General features: G+C 59.1%; 1 protein-coding gene across 2 annotated transcripts; it reads left to right on the top strand.

Moving 5' to 3' along the window:
* The first annotated feature begins 52 nt into the window (after nt 1-52).
* On the top strand, nt 53-20,038 carry KLHL20 (kelch like family member 20). 2 transcript variants are annotated; one of them, XM_055122117.1, is made up of 13 exons: nt 53-394; nt 1,361-2,041; nt 4,945-5,005; nt 10,479-11,052; nt 11,398-11,556; nt 13,477-13,571; nt 14,373-14,488; nt 14,879-15,062; nt 15,701-15,844; nt 16,887-17,020; nt 17,550-17,758; nt 18,292-18,398; nt 19,019-20,038. In XM_055122117.1, exons 3-13 carry the CDS (start codon nt 4,983-4,985, stop codon nt 19,101-19,103), a joined length of 1,830 nt encoding a protein of 609 aa, XP_054978092.1. In that variant the 5' UTR covers nt 53-394; nt 1,361-2,041; nt 4,945-4,982; the 3' UTR covers nt 19,104-20,038. The 2 variants fall into 2 exon arrangements, with proteins under 2 accessions (XP_054978092.1, XP_054978091.1); XM_055122116.1 differs by lacking the exons at nt 53-394; nt 1,361-2,041 and adding an exon at nt 3,835-3,965.
* The last annotated feature ends 17 nt before the right edge of the window (nt 20,039-20,055 follow it).

Genomic DNA, 20,055 nt, shown 5'->3' with positions numbered 1-20,055 from the left:
CGCCTGACACCCGCTCGCGGGGTTGCCCTGGCGACCGCACCCGCGGAGGCTCCTCCGGGGCGCTGGATGCGGGGCGCACGCTGCGATCCCCACCGGGCAGCGCGGGCCAGGGGGCGCTGGGCAGAAGGTCCGAGCAGTGGCTCGCGTCGCGGGGTCCCCACGCCCGCTGCTCTCTGCCCTCCTGGGTCCCTCCGTCTCTTGGGAAGTGTTGGCCGGAGGCAGGACCGTGTCTCCACCTCTGCTCGTCTCAGACTGACCGGCATGGTACTCCAGCCCTGCGTGTCCTTCTGAGAACCGCGGACACTCCTGCATCAGTGTGCAGGGGACCCTGCAGTGCCGGGGATTGGACCCAAGTCCCCTCATGCCAAGCATGTGTCCCCTGCACCTCAGTCAGGTTGGTTTATGAATTACCTAGTTTTTATTTATTTATGTTTATTATTTATTTATTTATTTTGCTTTTGGGGTCTCACCCGGGGTCACTCCTGGCTCTGCACTCAGGAATTACTCCTGGCGGTGCTCAGGGGACCCTATGGGATGCTGGGAATCAAACCCGGGTCGGCCGCGTGCAAGGCAAACACCCTACCCGCTGTGCTATCGCTCCAGCCCCAAATTACCTAGTTTTTAGCAGAGGGACACATATGAACCACTCCTGCAGTAAGGCAGGCTGTGAAAGGGTCATGGGTTAGTAACAGCCCTTAACTTTCTTCATGAGCATATTTTCATGTCATGGAAGAAGTTAAGGTTACTACTAAGATTTGTGTGTGTGTGTGTGTGTGTGTGTGTGTGTGTAATAGTAAATTTATAGAAGAGAAAATCAGGATCGGAGTGATAGTCCAGTGGGTAAGATGTTTGCCTTGCACTGGGCCGACCCTGGTTTCATCCCCGGCAACCCGTGTGGTACCCTGAGCACCACCAGGAGTAATTCCTGAGTGCAGAGCCAGGAGAAACCCCTGAGCATTGCCGAGTGTGATCCAAAGAAAAAAAAGCACAAACCAAATGTCAAGTATACTTCTAAAAAGATACCTTCATTGCTGACATAGCACTGCACTGTAGCATTATTGTCCCGTTGTTCATCGATTTGCTCGAGCGGGCACCACTCACGTCTCCATTGTGAGACTTGTTACTGTTTTTGGCATAGCATAGCAAATACGCCAGGGGGAGCTTGCCAGGTTCTGCTGTGCAGGCGGGATACTCTTGGTATCCTGCCGGGCTCTCCAAGAGGGGCAGAGGAATCGAACCTGGGTTGGCCGCATGCAAGGCAAACGCCCTCCCCGCTGTGCTATCGCTCCAGTCCATCTTTGCTGACATAATCAGAAAAATTCATGTGAATTATCCTTTTTATACCTGTCTCAACCCGCAGGTTGAGTTTCCCTCCCCGCCCCGAGCGGAGTCCCAGCAGCCGAAGACCTCCAGAACCCAGCCACAGCCATGCTCAAGGCCCCTCTCCACATGTTTGGACGAGCCTCACGCATGAAGGAACCGGCAGAGGAACCCAGCTGTGCGGGACCCAGGGCTGAGATCTCCAAGCCTGCTGGGATCTGGACTGGGCCTCCTCCACCCAGAGCCCCCCACTTTCCAGTAGCTTGGCAGCCACACCCACAAACCACCCTGGCGTGTGTAATCCCATCAACAGCCAAGATTCAGAGAGTATAAAACAATGCTCCCAGAAGCGACCTCTGATAGTCTAGTTCTCCCTCTTGGAGAATCTGGCAAGGTACCAAGAGCATCTTACCCATACGGCAGAGCCTGGCATGCTCCCCGTGGTGTATTCGGCATGCCAAATACAGTAACAATGATGGGTCTCATTCCCCTGACCCTGAAAGAGCCTCCAATACGTCACCACTGGGAAGAACGAGTAAAGAGAGGCTGCTAAAATCTCGGGGCTAGGACAAATGGAGACGTTACTGGTGCTCACTTGAGCAAACCGATGATCAACGGAATGACAGTGATATTTTGTCTAGCAAAATTAATTTAATATCGAGAGACACCAAGCATAATGATAAATGGACTAAAAGGAGACTTTACTGCAAGTGGTTTAAAGGTATTTTTCCCATTTTAAAAAAGAACACATTTAAAAATAAAAAACACATTTGGGGCTGGAGTGATAGCACAGCGGGTAGGGCGTTTGCCTTGCACACAGCCGATCCGGGTTCGATTCCCAGCATCCCATAGGGTCCCCTGAACACGGCCAGGGGTAATTCCTTAGTGCAGAGCCAGGAGTAACCCCTGTGCATCGCTGGGTGTGACCCATAAAGAAAAAAAAAGAAAAAGAAATAACACATTTATTTTGTTTTTTGGGGTGTTTTTTTTTTATCTTTTTTGGGGGGGTCACACCTGGCAATGCACGGGGGTTAACTCCTGGCTCTGCACTCAGGAATCACTCCTGGCGGTGCTCAGGGGACCCTGTGGGATGCTGGGAATCGAACCCTGGTTGGCCACATGCAAAGCAAACGCCCTCCCCGCTGTGCAATATCGCTCCAGCCCCAACACATTTTTTATGCTTTGTGAAGAACCGCTAACAAAATCTGATTAAGTTCATGCTGAGAGTAGAATAGTTATCAGGAAAGCAGCTAAGTATGAAGCGGATATTCCTAAAACCATGTCCTCCGCCCCATATTCAGTTTCTAGATACACAGTGAAAAGCGGGTGGCTATGTGCTATGGGAAAATTAAGTCAAGCAGAAAAGATAGGGAAAACAAAGTTTTCCCCCTAATACTAAAGTGAGTCCAAGAAGTGCCAAGACTTATCCCCTATAGAATTGACTTACTCCCTAGTGATTAAGTTGGGGAGTCTTTCCCCCAGAGTCCTCATCAGATCCCCTCGGGCGTCTCGTCACTCAACTCTGGGTCACCTGCATAAGGATGCTCAGTCCTGCACAAGGCCAAGGACGCTGCCCGCTATGACCCAGTATGACGCAGCCAGCATGACCACCAGGACGACCCCTAGAGCCACAGTGCGTGATAAGAGTGCTGGGGCTGGAGCAATAGCACAGCGGGTAGGGCGTTTGCCTTGCAGGCAGCCGACCCGGGTTCGATTCCCAGCATCCCATATGGTCCCCTGAGCACGGCCAGGGGTAATTCCTGAGTGCAGAGCCAGGAGTAACCCCTGTGCATCGCCAGGCATAACCCAAAAAAACAAACAAACAAACAAAAAAGAGTGATGGAGCGACAGCACAGCGGGTAGGGCGTTTGCCTTGCACGCGGCTGACCCAGGTTCGATTCCCAGCATCCCATGGGGTCCCCCGAGCACCGCTAGGAGTAATTCCTGAGTGCATGAGCCAGGAGGAACTCCTGTGCATCGCTGGGTGTGACCCAAAACAAATAAAAATAATAAAATTATTTTTTTGGGTGTGACCCAAAAAAATAAAATATGGGGCTGGAGTGATAGCACAGCGGGTAGGGCGTTTGCCTTGCACGCAGCCGACCCGTGATTCCCAGCATCCCAAACACCCCGTATGACGCAGCCAGCATGACCACCAGATGACCACTAGAGCCACAGTGCGTGATAAGAGTGCTGGCGCTGGAGCAATAGCACAGCGGGGAGGGCGTGTGCCTTGCACGCGGCCGATCCGGGTTCGATTCCCGGCATCCCCTAAGGCAACGCCAGGAGAGAGCCCTGAATGCAGAGCCAGGAGTAACCCCTGAGCATCGACGGGTGGGACCTCCAAAAAGAAAAAAAAGAAAGAAAGAAAAAAAGGATAAATCTGCACCCCTGCCGTTTGCGGACCTCAAGTTTGCACCCCTGCCCACGGGGAGCTCTGCAAGCAACGCCCAAGGAGGGAGCGAGCGGGCGGGACCGACCGCGGCCCCGCACCGGCCCGGAACCTCCCGGGCCCGCGCGGGTTCCGGCGGGGACCGGTTCCGAGCGCGGACACTTCCGGCGGCGCCCGGCGCGGGGCAGGGAGGAAGCGGCCGGGCAGCGGCATCCTGCGGGCCGGGCGGCGCTGGCGTGGGCGCGGGGCCCCGGTGAGCGGGCCCGGGGCTGCGGGCCGGGGGGGAGGGGCGGCCCCGGCGCGGGGGGGGGGGTCGCGGGGCGGGGCCCGGGCCAGGAGCCTCCCGGCGGCGGTGTCGCAGCGCCCGGGACCCCGCGGGCTGGTAGAGGGGAGCGGGGTGGGGTGGGGGGCCCTGGGCGGGGGCTGGGGCGGGGGGTCTCCCTGCCCTGAGCCGGCGGCCCCGGCGCTTCTAGCCGAGCTGGGGGTTTGTTTGAGAAAAAAAAAAAAAGAGAGAAAAGAAAAAGGCAGCGGAGAAGCCGTTTTTTGCGCCTTCTCTTCGGGGACGCCCCCTTCCCCTCCTCCCTGCTTTCGGATCCGCTGACACGGGGTCGCGGCTCCAGCCCCATCTGCCGTTGTCCAGATCCCCGTCTTGCAAAGGGGACACCAGACCTGCCCCCGCCCCGGTGCACCTTGGGTGCACCCTTGGATGCACCGAGCACCTCCCCCCTCCCCGTGCGACTCTTGGATGCACCGAGCACCCACCCCCCGGTGTGACCCTTGGATGCACTAAGCACCCCCCCTCCCCGTGCGACCTTTGGATGCATCTAGCACCCTCCCTCCCCGTGCGACTCTTGGATGCACCTAGCACCCACCTTCCGGTGTGGCCCTTGGATGCACTAAGCACCGCACCCCCCTTCCCCGTGGACCTTTGGATGCATCTAGCACCCCCCCCCCCGTGCGACCCTTGCATGCACCGAGCACCCCTCCCCCGTGCGACCCTTGGATGCACCGAGCACCCCTTCCCCCCCCCCCCCCCCGTGTAACCCTTGGATGCACCAAGCACCCACCCCGCCCTGTGCGACCCTTGGATGCACCGAGCCCCCCCCCCCTTCAGTGGCTGTACCGATGTACCGATCCCGGTGGCAGGAGCAGGTGCATCTGGAGGGTGTGGGGGGCGGAGATGGAGACCCCTGGGCAGCGTGGGGTAAGTCCCTGCTTTGCTGTCACCCCAGGTGCGGCTCTGGAGCGTGGAGGGACCTTTTCCCAGTGCATGGAAGGGAAGCCAATGCGCAGGTAAGACCCTTGGCCCAGGCCCCGGCCGCGCTGGGGGTCTTGACATGGTGCGAACAGCCAAAAGGTCGCGTGTCCGCCTTAACGAACTGAATTCTCCTGGTTCTCGACTTAAAGTGAACCAAACATAGAGCAGAGTCAGGGTAGTTTGGGAGGGTGGCAGGACGGGGTCTGGGGACAGCCGGGGCCAGGCGCCACCCACTGTGCAGCTGGGCGCCACCCAGCTACACCCGGTGTCCAGGGTGTCAGAGATGCCCGGGGTGAGACTCGGGCTTCCCGACGGCCGGCAGCGCCTTGCAGTGAAAACGCAGCACATGTTCCTGGGGCGCTGTGCATTTTGCGTAGTTGTGAACATTTTCCTTTCTACGTGGTGGTTTCTTGTGTCCTTAACTGTACTTGGAGGCTTGTGCGAGTGTGTGGAAGTCTTGGTCTCCCTGCAGGATGTAGGGGCTCTTTTGCCGTGCAAGCATTATCAGTTACTTGTAAACAGAACTGCATGGCTGGTTACGGCTTGGTTTATTTCATTGATGTTCAGTAATGACGGTTGTTTGGTGGTTTTTCTGGTTTTTTTTTGTTTGTTTGTTTGTTTTTTGTTTTGGTTAACTAAAATAGCCGCATTGTAGGGAAAAATTGCTTGAGGGTAAAGAAAGATATTGGCAAATTAACTTGGTCCATAGGAAAATAGAACAGTGTGCGAACTGCGGCCAATTATGGGTTGTCTGGCCCGAGAATTTATAATGCTATTTCACAATCTTGTTTAACAGACCTTTGACTTTTTGTTTGTTATATGTTTATGATTCACATATTTATTATAAGAGTCAGGATTGGTTGTACAAAAAATAGAGTCTGTTTTTATTACTTCATTTTTAGAACTGATTTATTTTATTTGGGGGGTCACTCCCGGCAGTGCAAAGGGGTTACTCCTAGCTCTGCACTTAGGAGTTACTCCTGGCGGTGCTTGGGGGACCCTATGGAATGCTACGAATTGAATCCGGGTTGGCTGCGTGCAAGGCAAATGCCCTTCCCACTGTGCTATCACTCCAGCCCCTAGAACTGATTTTTTTTTTTCCCGGTTTTTGGGTCACACCTGGCAATGCACAGGGATTACTCCTGGCTCATGCACTCAGGAATTACTCCTGGCGGTGCTCGGAGGACCCTATGGGATGCTGGGAATCGAACCCGGGTTGGCCGCTTGCAAGGCAAATGCCCTTCCCGCTGTGCTATCACTCCAGCCCCTAGAACTGATTTCTTAAACTCTGATCATTTCTTATGTTTACATCAAAAATAAGCAGGTCCAATGAAACTATTTACCCTTTCCTGATGGGAACAAGTAGAACCAGGACTTAGAACTTGCTACTAGGAGCAAGAACCAGAATGTGTCTCTTTTCCCAAGTGTTTCTTGCTTTCTTCCCGGTGTATGTCTCTGCCGTTTCTGACTGGAATATTGGGAATAAATGACGACTTGTAAAGCTTTAGGCTCTCCAGTTGAAAGATATTATGATTGCAGCAAATCCCATCAAGTTTCTATCCTGGGACTGTTAACCATCTAATTGCAAAGGGCCTGAATTAGCGTGCACACTGCATGCTGTATTACTTTAGCTTTTAATATGATTGCAAAAGGCATGGGTCGTTCTTCTTGGCTGCTATAAACATCATAGCTTATGTAATTGCTAGAATAGCATAAGAGCTTGTTTGGGGTTTTTTTTTTTTTTTAAAGGAGAGGGCAGGATGGGGAACTTGGTGTTTATCAGTAATTTCCAAATAAAGTACCTAATTCCTCATACCGGTTTTATTATGTAATCCCGCAGTTCCTCAGCCCCATGTCGGAGGATGTTGGCCCTGCCCCTTGCATCACTGTCTCGGCCAGAGCCGGGCCTGCGTTGTCTTTCCTTGCGCCTATGTCTCCGTTAGTCGCTGTCATTCTCCCTGCCCCGGCCCGGCTGGGCAGTCACTCTGGCCTCTTGTGACCAAGGAGCAGTGTCCAGACGGTGACGTCCAGTCTGGCCTTCGCTCCTGTGGGAGCAGCTTTGAGTGAAGTGACTCCGTCTCGGTTCTGCTGCTGTGAAGGCGTGTTCTTCCCCCCGGCAAGAGGGGTCCCTGGGGTTTCAGTGCCCGCGGTGTCTCTGCCTCCCCGGCACCAGATAGTTGCCGCCTGGCTCTTTGACCCACCAGCAGTATCTGCAGACTTTTGTACCGCACCGCCGTGGCCCCCAAATCTATGAACAAGAGGTAGCCCGAGTGGCTGTTAAGGGACCCGCGTGCTTGCTTACAAAGCTTTGAGAGGGGTCCATGCAGGGAAACTTGGTTGCCTTCGTTATTGACCTCCCCAGTACGTGCCCACAATACAAAACTTCAGAGCTGGGGTGGGGAGGGCGTTTGCTGTGCACGCAGTCGACCTGGGTGCGATCCCCGGAATCCCATAGGGTCCCCCGAGCACCGCCAGGAGTAACCCCTAAGTATCGCTGGGTGTGACCCAAATCCCTCCCACAAAAAAGTAGCTTTATAAGTTTTATGGGCTGGAGTGATAGTGTAGTGGATAGGGCATTGTCCTTGCATGCGACTGACTCAGGTTCGATCCCCGGCATCCCATAGGGTCCCCCCAGCACTGCCAGGAGTGATTCCTGAGTACAGAGCCAGGAGTCAGCCCTGAGCATCACCAGATGTGGCCCAAAAACCAAAACGAAGAGAATTCACTCTTGTTGCCAAGTTCAAGACAGGGAGATGTTTGTAGAATCATTGTAGTCCTTGATTGAAGTACTTCCATTATATGTGAATTGCAAATTACAGAGACTAGGGGCAGGAGCGATAGCACAGCGGGGAGGGCGTTGGCCTTGCACGCGGTGGACCTGAGTTCGATCCCCGGCACCCCATAGGGTCCCCCGAGCACTGCCAGGAGTAACCCCTGAGCATCGCTGGGTGTGACCCAAATCCCTCCTTTCCCCACAAAAAAGTAGCTTTATAAGTTTTATGGGCTGGAGTGATAGTATAGTGGATAGGGCATTGTCCTTGCATGCGACTGACTCAGGTTCGATCCCCAGCATCCCATAGGGTCCCCCCAGCACCGCCAGGAGTGATTCCTGAGTGCAGAGCCAGGAGTCAGCCCTGAGCATCACTGGGTGGGATCCAAAAGGCAAAACTTAGTAATAAAATTTTTAAAAATGGAACACGGATTCTGCGCAGTGGCAGGAGTGTGACCATACTTCCAGGGCCAGGGGTCGCCCAGCCTCCGGGGGCTTTGGGGCAGAGTCTTTCCTAAGTTCTTTCTCACTTCGTGCCTGGCTTCACGTTTGTGTGGCCCCTTCGGGAAGGGGCTCCTCGGTGGAGGCCTGTGGGTGGGAGGTGGGGCTGTGGGCCCAGGCTGGGAGCCCCCTGGCACCTTTGGGGGGGTTGTGGGAGGCTGTTTGCCCCGTGCTGGGCCTGCCAGCACTGCCGCTCCCTCCCCTGCGCCTCCTCTCAGTCTCATGACTTTCACTGCACCCCTCCAGCGGCCACGGCCACTTCCTGGGACCTGGACGGGCCAGTTCTGCCGCCACTGCGGGTGGGTCCAGTCCGGAGGAGCCAAGGCTGGCAGGGAGTGGCAGCTGGTGGGGGGCGGGGACAGCAGGGAGTGGCAGCTGGTGGGGGGCGGGGACACTCTGGTCCTGGAGAAGCCCCCCACCCTCCCCGGTGTGGCTCCCGGAAGCACTGGGGTGGGGGTGGGGGTGGGGGGACCCAGGAGTCCACAACAGGTGCCAGTCAGTTCCCCTGTGGGCAGGTCTTCAGGATCCGCCCAGGCCCGAGGGAGCTTGGTGCTTTTAACTGAGTCCTGCCCTTTGTTCTGTTGGGGGTCAGCCACCACCCCCCCTGCAGCCCTTGGGCCCGGTTCCAACTGAGACTTCTAGAGACACCCCCCACCCCCCCACCCCCGCCAAGGCAGCTCTGGGAGGGGTCCAGGCAGCTCCACCCCCTGATTCCTGCATGCCTGGCCGGCTGCCTTGGGGGTGTGGTGGGGAGCAGTGGGGGGCACCCCAGGAACCCGCCGTGCTCCCCCCCACCCACCTAGACAGGCCTTTGCACCCGCCCTGCCTGCACCCCGTCCCTGCTGCTCTCTCCCCTGCTGCAGCCCACTTCCACCCGACAAACAGCCCCCCCCAAGGTGAACTCCTGAATCTGGCCTCGTGCCCTCGGGTTCTGGGCCTCTTCCCCGGGTTCTGGGCCCACCCTCCAGGGCGCCTGCGTCCCGCCATGCTCCGGGCCTCCCTTCACTCCCCGTGGGGCGGGTGTCATTATCCCACCTTCCGAACGACGAACCCGAGGATTAGAGAGAGTTAAGTCAGTTGCCCGAGATCGTACCTGCTAAATGATGGTGCAAAGGCTGGAACCTGTGGTTTGCCGGGCTAGAAACCCGGTATTAGTTCCCGAGAACTTGGTGAGAAAGTTTGGAGCGGTGAGTTTGTACTGGCGGGGAGAAAGGCGGATCATTAGTGACCAAGAGAACAAAGGCATTTGTTGCAATCGTAATAGCTTTTCAACTGGAGAGCCTAAAGCTTTACAAGTCATCATTTATTCCCAATATTCCAGTCAGAAACAGCAGAGACACACACCGGGGAGAAAGCAAGGAACACTTGGGAAAAGACACATAGTCTGGTTCTTGCTCCTCTAGCAAGTTCTAAGTCCTGGTTCTGCTTGTCCCCAGCAGGAAAGGGTAAATAGCTTCATTGGATCCGTTTATTTTTGATGTCACTGTCACTGTCATCCCATTGCTCATCGATTTGTTCGAGCGGGCACCAGTAACGTCTCTCATTGAGAGACTTATTGTTACTGTTTTTGGCATATCCAGTACACACGGGGAGCTTGCCAGGCTCTGTTGTGCGGGCTCCATACTCCATACTCTCGTTAACAAATGATCAGAGGGGCTGGAGCAATAGCACAGCGGGTAGGGCGTTTGCCTTGCACGCAGCCGACCCAGGTTCTAATCCCAGCATCCCATATGGTCCCCTGAGCACCGCCAGGGGTAATTCCTGAGTGCAGAGCCAGGAGTAACCCCTGTGCATCGCCAGGTGTGACCCAAAAACCAAAAAAAAAACCAAAAAAAACCACAAATGATCAGAGTTTAAGAAATCAGTTCTAGGGGCTGGAGCGATAACACAGCAGGGAGGGCATTGGCCTTGCATGCAGCCAACCCAGCTTCGATTCCCAGCATTCCATACGGTCCCCCGAGCACTGCCAAGAGTAACTCCTGAGTGCAGAGTCAGGAGTCAGCCCTGAGCATCACCGGGTGTGACGCAAAAAGGAAAAAAAAAATGCTAACTCAGTTTCCTGCGTATTCCAGGGGTCGGGCCCCCAGCCAGCTCCTGGCCTCTCCTCCAGGAGACTTCGGGTGACTCTGAGCTCGAGAGTCCGTAGGGGTCTCTCTGGATGGGGCTTGTGCGTGTCTGTCTGTGTCACGCTGCAGTCGCCCTGTCCCCCACCTCCCCTCTCTCCCTGCCGCCCGCAGGTGTACCAGCATCCGACCCGGAGAGACAGCCATGGACGTGACCAGCCGCTGCACCCTGGGCGACCCCAACAAGCTTCCCGAGGGGGTCCCGCAGCCCGCCCGCATGCCCTACATCTCCGACAAGCACCCGCGGCAGACCCTGGAGGTGATCAACCTCCTGCGCAAGCACCGGGAGCTCTGCGACGTGGTGCTGGTGGTGGGCGCCCGCAAGATCTACGCCCACCGCGTCATCCTGTCGGCCTGCAGCCCCTACTTCCGGGCCATGTTCACGGGCGAGCTGGCCGAGAGCCGTCAGACGGAGGTGGTCATCCGCGACATCGACGAGCGGGCCATGGAGCTGCTCATCGACTTCGCCTACACGTCGCAAATCACCGTGGAGGAGGGCAACGTGCAGACGCTGCTGCCCGCCGCCTGCCTGCTGCAGCTGGCCGAGATCCAGGAGGCCTGCTGCGAGTTCCTCAAGCGGCAGCTCGACCCCTCCAACTGCCTGGGCATCCGCGCCTTCGCCGACACGCACTCCTGCCACGAGCTGCTGCGCGTCGCCGACAAGTTCACACAGCACAAGTTCCAGGAGGTACGTGGGGCGCGGCCGGGGCCAGAGGAGTCCACGCGGCTCGGACGGCCAAGCCTGGATCTTGCTTTTGTTGATTTATTTGATTTGATTGATTGATTGATTGATTTTTGGCTTTATGGGTCGCACCCGGTGATGCTCAGGGCTGACTCCTGGCTCTGCACTCGGGAATCACTCCTGGTGGTGCTCGGGGTCCCTATGGGATGCTGGGGATCGGACCTGGGTCGGCCGCGTGCCAGGCCAACGCCCTCCCCGCCGTGCCGTCGCTGCAGCCCGAGGGAACAGTGAAGTGAGAGGGTCTCGACAGGCTGCGAGCAGGACGCCTTGTTTCCTCCTCCCCTGACCCAGGTGATGGAGAGCGAGGAGTTCATGCTGCTCCCGGCCAACCAGCTCATCGACATCATATCCAGCGACGAGCTCAATGTGCGCAGCGAGGAGCAGGTGTTCAACGCCGTGATGGCCTGGGTCAAGTACAGCATCCAGGAGCGGCGCCTGCAGCTCCCCCAGGTAGGGCGGGGCGGCCCACCCCCGGGGCGGCCTCCCTCAGACCGGAAGTGGGTGCCCGTCTGCTGCCGGAACGGTGGGAGAGAAGCAAGCGCGTGCGAGTGTGCGTGAGCCCCGCCGCCCCGACGTGCCTCCGCCCGCCTGCCTGTTGCCTCTTTGCTGTGCATCAGCTCCAGGTCCGGGCCCAGAGCACGTGAGCCAGAGCCTAAGAGGAGACGCTGAGCAGCGGAGAGTAAAGGCAGGGCTGCTCTGCGTCCTGTCGCTCCGGCCGAGATGCGAAGGGGCGATTCAGGGCGCAGGTGGCCCCTGAGGGGGCGTTTGCAGCCCATGTCACTGTGCTCCCGCCCTTTGGACCCTTAGGATCCCGTGTGTGAGCAGTTGCAGACGAGGCTTGTTTGCTCGGAGGCTGGCCCCGTGCTCTCCAGTCCTGGGAGCGTGCTTCCGGTTTCCTTTGGTTTTTAATTGTGGCTAGTTGACAGCTAGAACACTTTTATTATTATTATTATTTTTTATTTTATTTTTATTTATTATTTTTTTAGGTCACACCCGGCGATGCACAAGGGTTCCTCCTGGCTCTGCATTCAGGAATTACCCCAGGCAGTGCTCAGGGGATCATACGGGATGCTGGGAATCGAACCCAGGTCAGCCGACTGCAAGGCAAAAGCCCTACCCGCTGTGCTATTACTCCAGCCCCATTATTATTATTATTATTATTATTATTATTATTATTATTATTATTATTATTATTATTATTATTATTATTATTTAATCTTTGGGCTGGAGTGATAGCACAGCAGTTGGGCTTTCGCCTTTCACACGGCCGACCCGAGTTTGATTCCTCCGCCCCTCTTGGAGAGCCCGGCAAGCTACCGAGAGTATCTAGCTTTCGCGGCAGAGCCTGGCAAGCTACCCGTGGCGTATTGGATATGCCCAAAACAGTAACAATAAGTCTCTCAATGAGAGACGTTACTGGTGCCCGCTCGAACAAATCGATGAGCAACGGGATGACAGTGACAGGGTCTGGAGAGATTTCTGCCAAGAGCCACTCGGTTCGGAGGTTCCAAGATTCGTTCGTGTGTCTCTGGGATCATGGCCATTAGGAGCTTATTTTTATTTTAGTTTAATTTAATTTAATTTAATTTTTTTTATTGAATAACCATGTGGGAAGTTACAAAGCTTTCAGGTTTAAGTCTCAGTTGCACAATGCTCAAACACCCATCCCTTTACCAGTGCACATATTCCACCACCAAGATCCACAGTAAACCTCCCCCCCCCCCCCGTACCCCCCAGAGCCATTAAGGAGCTTAATCAGTAGCCGGGGGCCATTCGTGGGCAGCATCTCAGGGTCCCGTTGGGGTGGGGGAGGAGAAGGGCCGGTTCCTCCCCTATCCCGTGAGGCCTGGTGTGTGCTGTCACTGCTGGCCCATATCTGGGTTTTCCGTTGAGTTCTGGAAGATGGCAACCACCGGGCTTCCCGGGGAACAGGCGGAGGGACGGCACCTGCTCCGGTCTGGAGTGGCCCGAGCAGGTGGCCTGATGCAGAGTCCGGAGGCAGTTCTGCCAGGAGCCGCTCGGTTCCAGGATTCGTCTGTGTCTCTCACAGCAAGAACACCTTGAATTGAGTTTCATCTTTTTGTTTTTTTTTTTTCTGCCACACCCAGTGGTGCTCAGGAATTGGCTTCTCCGTCCACCCATCCTTCTATCCTTCCAGCATTCTCTGTTCTTTGGCGAGGCGGGGTAGGGGGGCACGCCCAGCGCTGTTCAGGGCTTACTCCTAACGCTGTGCTCAGGGATACACCCGGGTCGGCCGCCCGCTGTATGTCGCCCTGTGGGTCTCATCGTTCATGGATGCCATCAGTGATGTCAGCGACTCACCCTGAGCGCCCCCGAGAGCCGGCCTTGACGCTGCCTGCTCCCCTCCAGGTGCTCCAGCATGTGCGTCTGCCTCTGCTGAGCCCCAAGTTCCTGGTGGGCACTGTGGGCTCGGACCCCCTCATCAAAAGCGACGAGGAGTGCAGGTACGGCTGGCTCTGGCGGTTCCCCGGCCCTCCCCCTCCCCCGCCCCCCGGCTTCCAGGCGCTGCGTCCCTCAGAGCTGAAACTGGCTCTGGGTCCGGCAGCATCTTGTTTGAGGCTGGGCTCGAGGGGAGGTGGAGGAAGAAGAGGGGGCAGAGGTCCGGTGGGGGGTGGTCCCACTGGCTGCAGAAGTGGAAGGACAGACACGCCGCTGTGGCTGTGTCACGTCGGACAGCCCCAGGCCCTCTTCTTTCCTGCTGTTTCTTGCTTTTGCTTTGCTTGGTGATTAATCTAGTTCAGTTCGGGGCTTTAAGATACTCTGGGACAGAGAGAGCAAAAGCTTCTCTTACAAAAACGAATTGTGGGGCCGGAGCGGTAGCACAGCGGGGAGGGCATGGGCCTGGCACGTGGCCGGCCCGGGTTCGATCCCCGGCATCCCATAGGGTCCCCCGAGCACCGCCAGGAGTGATTCCTGAGTGCAGAGCCAGGAGTCAGCCCTGAGCATCGCCGGGTGGGACCCAAAAGGCAAAAGCAAAAAAAAAAAAAGGAAAATCTTTCCCACCCTCCGTGATTAGCCGAGAGTAAAGCACCTGTGTAGTGCCAGGTTCATGTTCAACAAGGGGACTCAGTCCCAAGTCTGGGGGCCGCCAGGGCAGGGTGATGATGGGGTCGTGTTCGTGTCTGTTCCCGCGGGGGCAGAGTTTGCGCCGAGAGCAGAGGAGGTAGTGATGGGCCGGGTCGGCCCCCGGGACCCTCAGCCCTGCTCGGGGCTGGAGCGCCCAGCGCTGTGGTTCCCTCCCACAGGGACTTGGTGGACGAGGCCAAGAACTATCTCCTGCTGCCGCAAGAGCGACCGCTGATGCAGGGGCCCCGGACACGGCCGAGGAAGCCCATCCGCTGTGGGGAAGTCCTCTTCGCAGGTGTGGCTCTCCGCGGGGCCCTCCTGCACACGCCTCCCACACGTCTCCTGGACACCCTGGCCAGGGCCAGCCCCATCTCAGAGCCCCACGGGCGTGGGTCTGGGGGCCTCTTGCTCTGGGCACCCCCTTCTCCCCGTGTCTTCCACGCCGGGTGGGCGTGCCTCAGTTGCCCTGGTGGTGCCTGAGGGTGTACCCCCGGGGGCAGGGCCTTTGCGGGGGGGCTCTTCGCCCTCCTGCTGCTGGCCCCCGCGGGCGATGGGTTCCAGCCTCCCTTCCAGCCTCCGTGCCTCCGCCGAGGGAGCGACAGGCCTTGGCTGCGCCTTGGGGTGCCCGAGCACCTAGCCTCCGTCCCCTGGCTCACGCCGGCGTCTCCTCCCCTCCCCCCTGCAGTCGGAGGCTGGTGCAGCGGCGACGCCATCTCCAGCGTGGAGCGCTACGACCCGCAGACCAACGAGTGGCGCATGGTGGCGTCCATGAGCAAGCGGCGCTGCGGCGTGGGCGTGAGCGTGCTCGACGACCTGCTCTACGCCGTGGGGGGCCACGACGGCTCGTCCTACCTCAACAGTGTGGAGAGGTGAGGCGGGCGGGCGGGGCCCGTCCTGTGCCGTGAGATCACGGGGGACGCGCAGAACCCGGTTGAGGGAGAAAAGAACGCACTGGCACCGCAGGGGGCGCGCCGGCCTGACCTCCGGCCAGCCTGGGCTCGACCCCCGCAGCCCCTCCTGTCCCCACCCCCAGCACCCCAGGAGTGATCCCTGAGTGCAGAGCCAGGAGTCAGCCCAGAACCCCAGACAGAACCAAGCCTCAGCCCTTCCCACAGAGCGAGCGTGTTGGGGCTGGGGCGATAGCACAGCGGGGAGGGCGTTGGCCTTGCACGCGGCCGACCCGGATTCAATTCCCAGCATCCCATAGGGTCCCCCGAGCCCCGCCAGGAGTGATTCCTGAGTGCAGAGCCAGGAGTAACCCCTGAGCATCGCCGGGTGTGACCCAAAAAGCAAAAAAAAAAAAAAAAAAGCGAGTATATTGTCTTCATCTGCTCTGAAGAATGTCACGGCAGCCCCGATGGGAGAGATCAGGGCCTGGGCCTCAGAGGACCTTCCAGATTCTCTCGAATATTCTAGAAAGTGTCCATGAGGGAGACGTACTCCCTGTGCCAGCTTCACGGGGGGACTCCAGCAGCGGGGCCATGCCGCTCTCCCGTGTTCTTGGCAGGTACGACCCCAAAACCAACCAGTGGAGCAGCGACGTGGCCCCGACAAGTACCTGCAGGACCAGCGTGGGCGTGGCCGTGCTGGGGGGCTTCCTGTACGCCGTAGGGGGCCAGGACGGCGTGTCGTGTCTCAACATTGTGGAGAGGTGACTCGGTGACTCTTTGCTTTTTTTTAGGATTCTGAAGCGTTTGGAAAATAACAGCTGGGGCATGTAGGGCTCCCCAGCGTCTCAGTGGCGGGGCTGGAGCGATAGCACAGCGGGGAGGGCGTTGGCCTGGCACAAGAATGACCCGGGTTCAATCCCCGGCATCCCATAGGGTCCCCCGAGCACCGCCAGGAGTGATTCCTTAGTGCAGAGCCTGGAGGAACCCCTGAGCATTGCCGGGTGGGACCCAAAAAGGAAGAGAAAAAAAAAAAAGGAAGCCTTTCCTACCCTCAGTGATTAGCCGAGAGCAAAGCACCCGTGTAGTGCCAGGTTCATGTTCAGCAAGGGGACTCGGTCCTGGGTCTGACGGGGCCTCCAGTTCTCAGTGGCCACTGAGGCTAGGCAGGGGAGGGGGGAGGGGCGGAACCCGAGTTTTCCCACTGTCACACCCATCGGGCCTGTAAATGAACCTTTGTGAGCCCTTGTGACACACTCGGGCCCCAGTGCTCCTGGGACCCGCCCTCCGGTCCCCTCCTGGGAGGTGACTCGCCTGAAAGCCTTTTGTCTGGCCCACCCTACGCAGCCGCCCCTCACCCCCGCCTCTGAGCACGGGCTCCCCTTCACCCCCAGAGGACCCGGACGGGCTGCCCGCGTCCACGCCCTGCCCATGTCCGCACTTAATCCCGGCCCAGGCAGGCTCTGCGGCCGTCAGCGCTGTCACTCTGCCTGTCCCCAAGGGGCAGTTCCGGAGCCCCCGGCGTGTTTCTTCCTCCCGGAGCTTGTCCCTCGCACCCCTGCAGGGCTGGGCTCGTGTCAGTGCCCTCCCCCCCCCGCACGTCTGGTCTGGTCACCTGTAACCAGAGCCGCTCTCGGTGACTTGGGTCACTTGTGCTCCCGGGGACAGCCTCGAGGGATGCTCAGACGCCCTTTCCAGATGGGCGGGCCAGGCCCCCGCAGCCGTCCCCGAGGCCAGGGAGAGTCTCGCCCACCTCTGCCCCTCCCGGGCAGGGGGACACCCGGCCTCTGGCTCCTGTCACCGCAGGTATGACCCCAAGGAGAACAAGTGGACACGCGTGGCCTCCATGAGCACCCGGAGGCTCGGCGTGGCCGTAGCCGTGCTGGGCGGCTTCCTGTACGCTGTGGGCGGCTCTGACGGCACCTCGCCCCTCAATACAGGTCAGTCCCCTGGGGAGAGCCCCCCGGCCCGGCTGGGGTTATAATCAGTAAGAAAACTATTGATGGGGCTGGAGCGATAGCACAGCGGGGAGGGCGTTTGCCTTGCCCGAGGTCGACCCGGGTTCGATTCCCAGCATCCCATAGGGTCCCCTGAGCACCGCCAGGAGTGATTCCTGAGTGCAGAGCCAGGAGTCAGCCCTGTGCATCGCTGGGTGGGACCCAAAAAAAAATACAAGAAAACTATTGGTGGATTATGCCCCGCATTCCTCGCAAATCAGAAACGCTTCCTCCTGTCTCGGGAGGGACCTGGGAGCGTCCAGCCCTCAGCCCGCCTTACAGGGGTGCGTGCGAGCCGTGCTGGGGGGGGCGGGACGGAGGCAGCCCCCAGGCCACCGTCCGGGTCTCTCCCCGGGAAGCGCGTCCCTGGCGCCGTCCACCAGCGCTGGGGCCGAGCCCGTCTGCTAGACGGCGGTGGCGCGGGCGGGTCCCTGCGGGCAAGCGCCGTCACCGGCCGTGTCCCTGCCCCCAGTGGAGCGCTACAGCCCCCAGGAGAACAGGTGGCACACCATCGCGCCCATGGGCACCCGCCGCAAGCACCTGGGCTGCGCCGTGTACCAGGACATGATCTACGCCGTGGGCGGGCGCGACGATACCACGGAGCTGAGCAGCGCCGAGAGGTACAACCCCCGGACCAACCAGTGGGCGCCCGTGGTGGCCATGACGTCACGGCGCAGCGGGGTAAGCGCCCGGGGTCACGCCCAGGGGGCTGCAGGGCCGCTGCGGCGGGGGGGGGGGGGGGGGAAACGCCCCCCAGTCTGGTGGCCCAGGGGACCTACCCCGGCTAGCCAGGGATGAGCACAAACTCCCTCCGGGTCAGCTGCTTTTCTGGAAGCTTCTGGCGCTCTTACCTGCCCGTGTCTCCTCGCTCTGCTCCTGGCCGCGTCCAGCGTCCTTCCCACACGCCCGTCCCCACCAGCTGGCTTGCGGGGGCCGGGTCAGGCTTCCCTGGGCCCCATAGGGGGCCTGTGCCTTCCTGAGGCTCCCAGGGGAGGATCCAGAACCTTCCGCTTGGCCTGGCTCGGTGAAACGCCGCCCCGGCTGCAGAGCCTGTCAGAGCCGTCATAAGGGGGCTGCGGGGTGGGGGAGGGGCGTGGGCACCGCCTGGCCCCCTGCTGGCTCCCAATCACCGTTGGCCCCTACAGGGTAAGCCCAGGGTGGGAGGCCTCCGGGGCCGGGCGGCCGCATGGTCAGCGCCCGTGTGTGGCCCGCAGGTCGGCCTGGCCGTGGTGAACGGCCAGCTCATGGCTGTTGGGGGCTTTGACGGGACGACGTACCTGAAGACCATTGAAGTGTTCGACCCCGACGCCAACACGTGGAGGTAAGGCGCGGGCCAGCTGGCCGGGGGCCACCGGCGGGGGTCACCGGGAGGTGTACTGCAGCCGCTCGGTGCTCGCAGATTCCCGTAACGGTGCAGTTCCTCTTTGGAGAGGGGGAGAACGCCATTAGTCTCATCCTGCTCGGAAGCTCAGAGAGTGGAAGGACTTTCTCAGGGAATGAGAACTCGGGCTCGGCCCCTGGGCCTTGCCTGTCCCTTTGTCCCCCGGGCGTGGGGGTGGGGGAAGTTAAGCTGCTTTATTCCCTCGCTCACGGCCTTTCCTTCATCGGGGGACCGACGGGGCAGCTGGCCTGCTCGAACCCTGCACACACACAGCTCGGCCTCGGCATGGACAGGCCAGGGGTGCCAGCAATGCTCAGGGCTGACCCCTGGCTCTGCACTCAGGACTCACTCCTGGCGGTGCTCGGGGGACCCTAGGGGATGCCGGGGATCGAACCGGGTCGGCCTCGTGCAAGGCAAACACCCTCCCCACTGTGCTGTTGCTCCAGCTCTGACAATCGCCGTCTTAACGGCCAATGTAGGGGCTACGGCGGGGACCCTCGGCGTGTGGTCTGGGGTGGCTCTGGGCCCCAGAAACGCTGAGCGCGCTCCCTCCCTCCCAGGCTGTACGGTGGGATGAACTACCGCCGGCTGGGGGGCGGCGTCGGCGTCATCAAGATGACACACTGCGAGTCGCACATCTGGTGAGCCAGCAAGTGCCGGCGTGCCCGCCCCGGGCGTGGCCCGAGGACTCTGCGACACCCTCGCGACGAGCCCCTGCCGCTGGAGAACATTCGGACCCATCACCCCCGTCACGGTGCCTCGGCGGACGGGCGGGCGGGCGGACAGACAGACGGACAGACGTGGAGGGCAGCAGGCCAAGTCACCCGCCCCTGCCACCCGGGCACGCGCAATCCCAGTTCTGTGCAGAGGAGTATTTATTTTTGGTTTTTAATTTATCACGTTTTGTTTTGCGGGGTTTGGGGTGTTTGGTTTTTGGACTTTAGCTTTCTTCCCACCACAAAAAATGAGAGAAGAAACAACAGAGTCAAACTCTGTTTTGAGATACTGCTCAAGTCTGGAAAGACCCAGAAGGGCAGGGAACGGTCCCCTTGTGACATTTGGGCACTTCCTCCTTTGTCCCCTCCCCCGCCAGGCAGGGCAGGGGGGGGGCCCGGCCCGCGTCCAGGCCGCCAGGACCAGGAGACTTGGAAATTCCAAAGAAAAGAATAAAACCAGATACGAGGAAGCAGCTGGTTTTAAATAGTCCGATGCGGGGAAGTCAAGTCACAGACGAGGACTCGGGCCCCAGGGCCCCTGGCAGAAACCCCCATTTTGTTTTCTTCTTTGCCGGCCTTCTGCCCCTCTTAAGTCCTCTCCTAAGTGACCAGCTCAAAAGTGGCCGCTCCCCTCGGTCTAAGCCTCGAATGGTTCTCGAGGCTGTCGTGTGGCTCCCAGCCGTGTGTCACGTGCACGGCTGTCGGCTCAGACATGGAAGTGACCAGAGCGACACCCCTGCTGAGGAGCGGCCGCTTGAGAAACGGTCACCCCGGCCGCACGGACGGGGCAGCCCAGCGGCCTCCTGGTTCTGGCTCTCAAATTGCACTTTTCTGGCGAAATATTAAAAACTTTAAGGAAAGTAACTTCAATAGTTATTTTT

The sequence above is a fragment of the Sorex araneus genome, chromosome X (assembly GCF_027595985.1).
Source record: "Sorex araneus isolate mSorAra2 chromosome X, mSorAra2.pri, whole genome shotgun sequence".
Lineage (NCBI taxonomy): Eukaryota > Metazoa > Chordata > Mammalia > Eulipotyphla > Soricidae > Sorex > Sorex araneus.
Note: the sequence above shows the minus strand (reverse complement) of the source record. Positions and strands in the feature narration are given on the sequence as shown.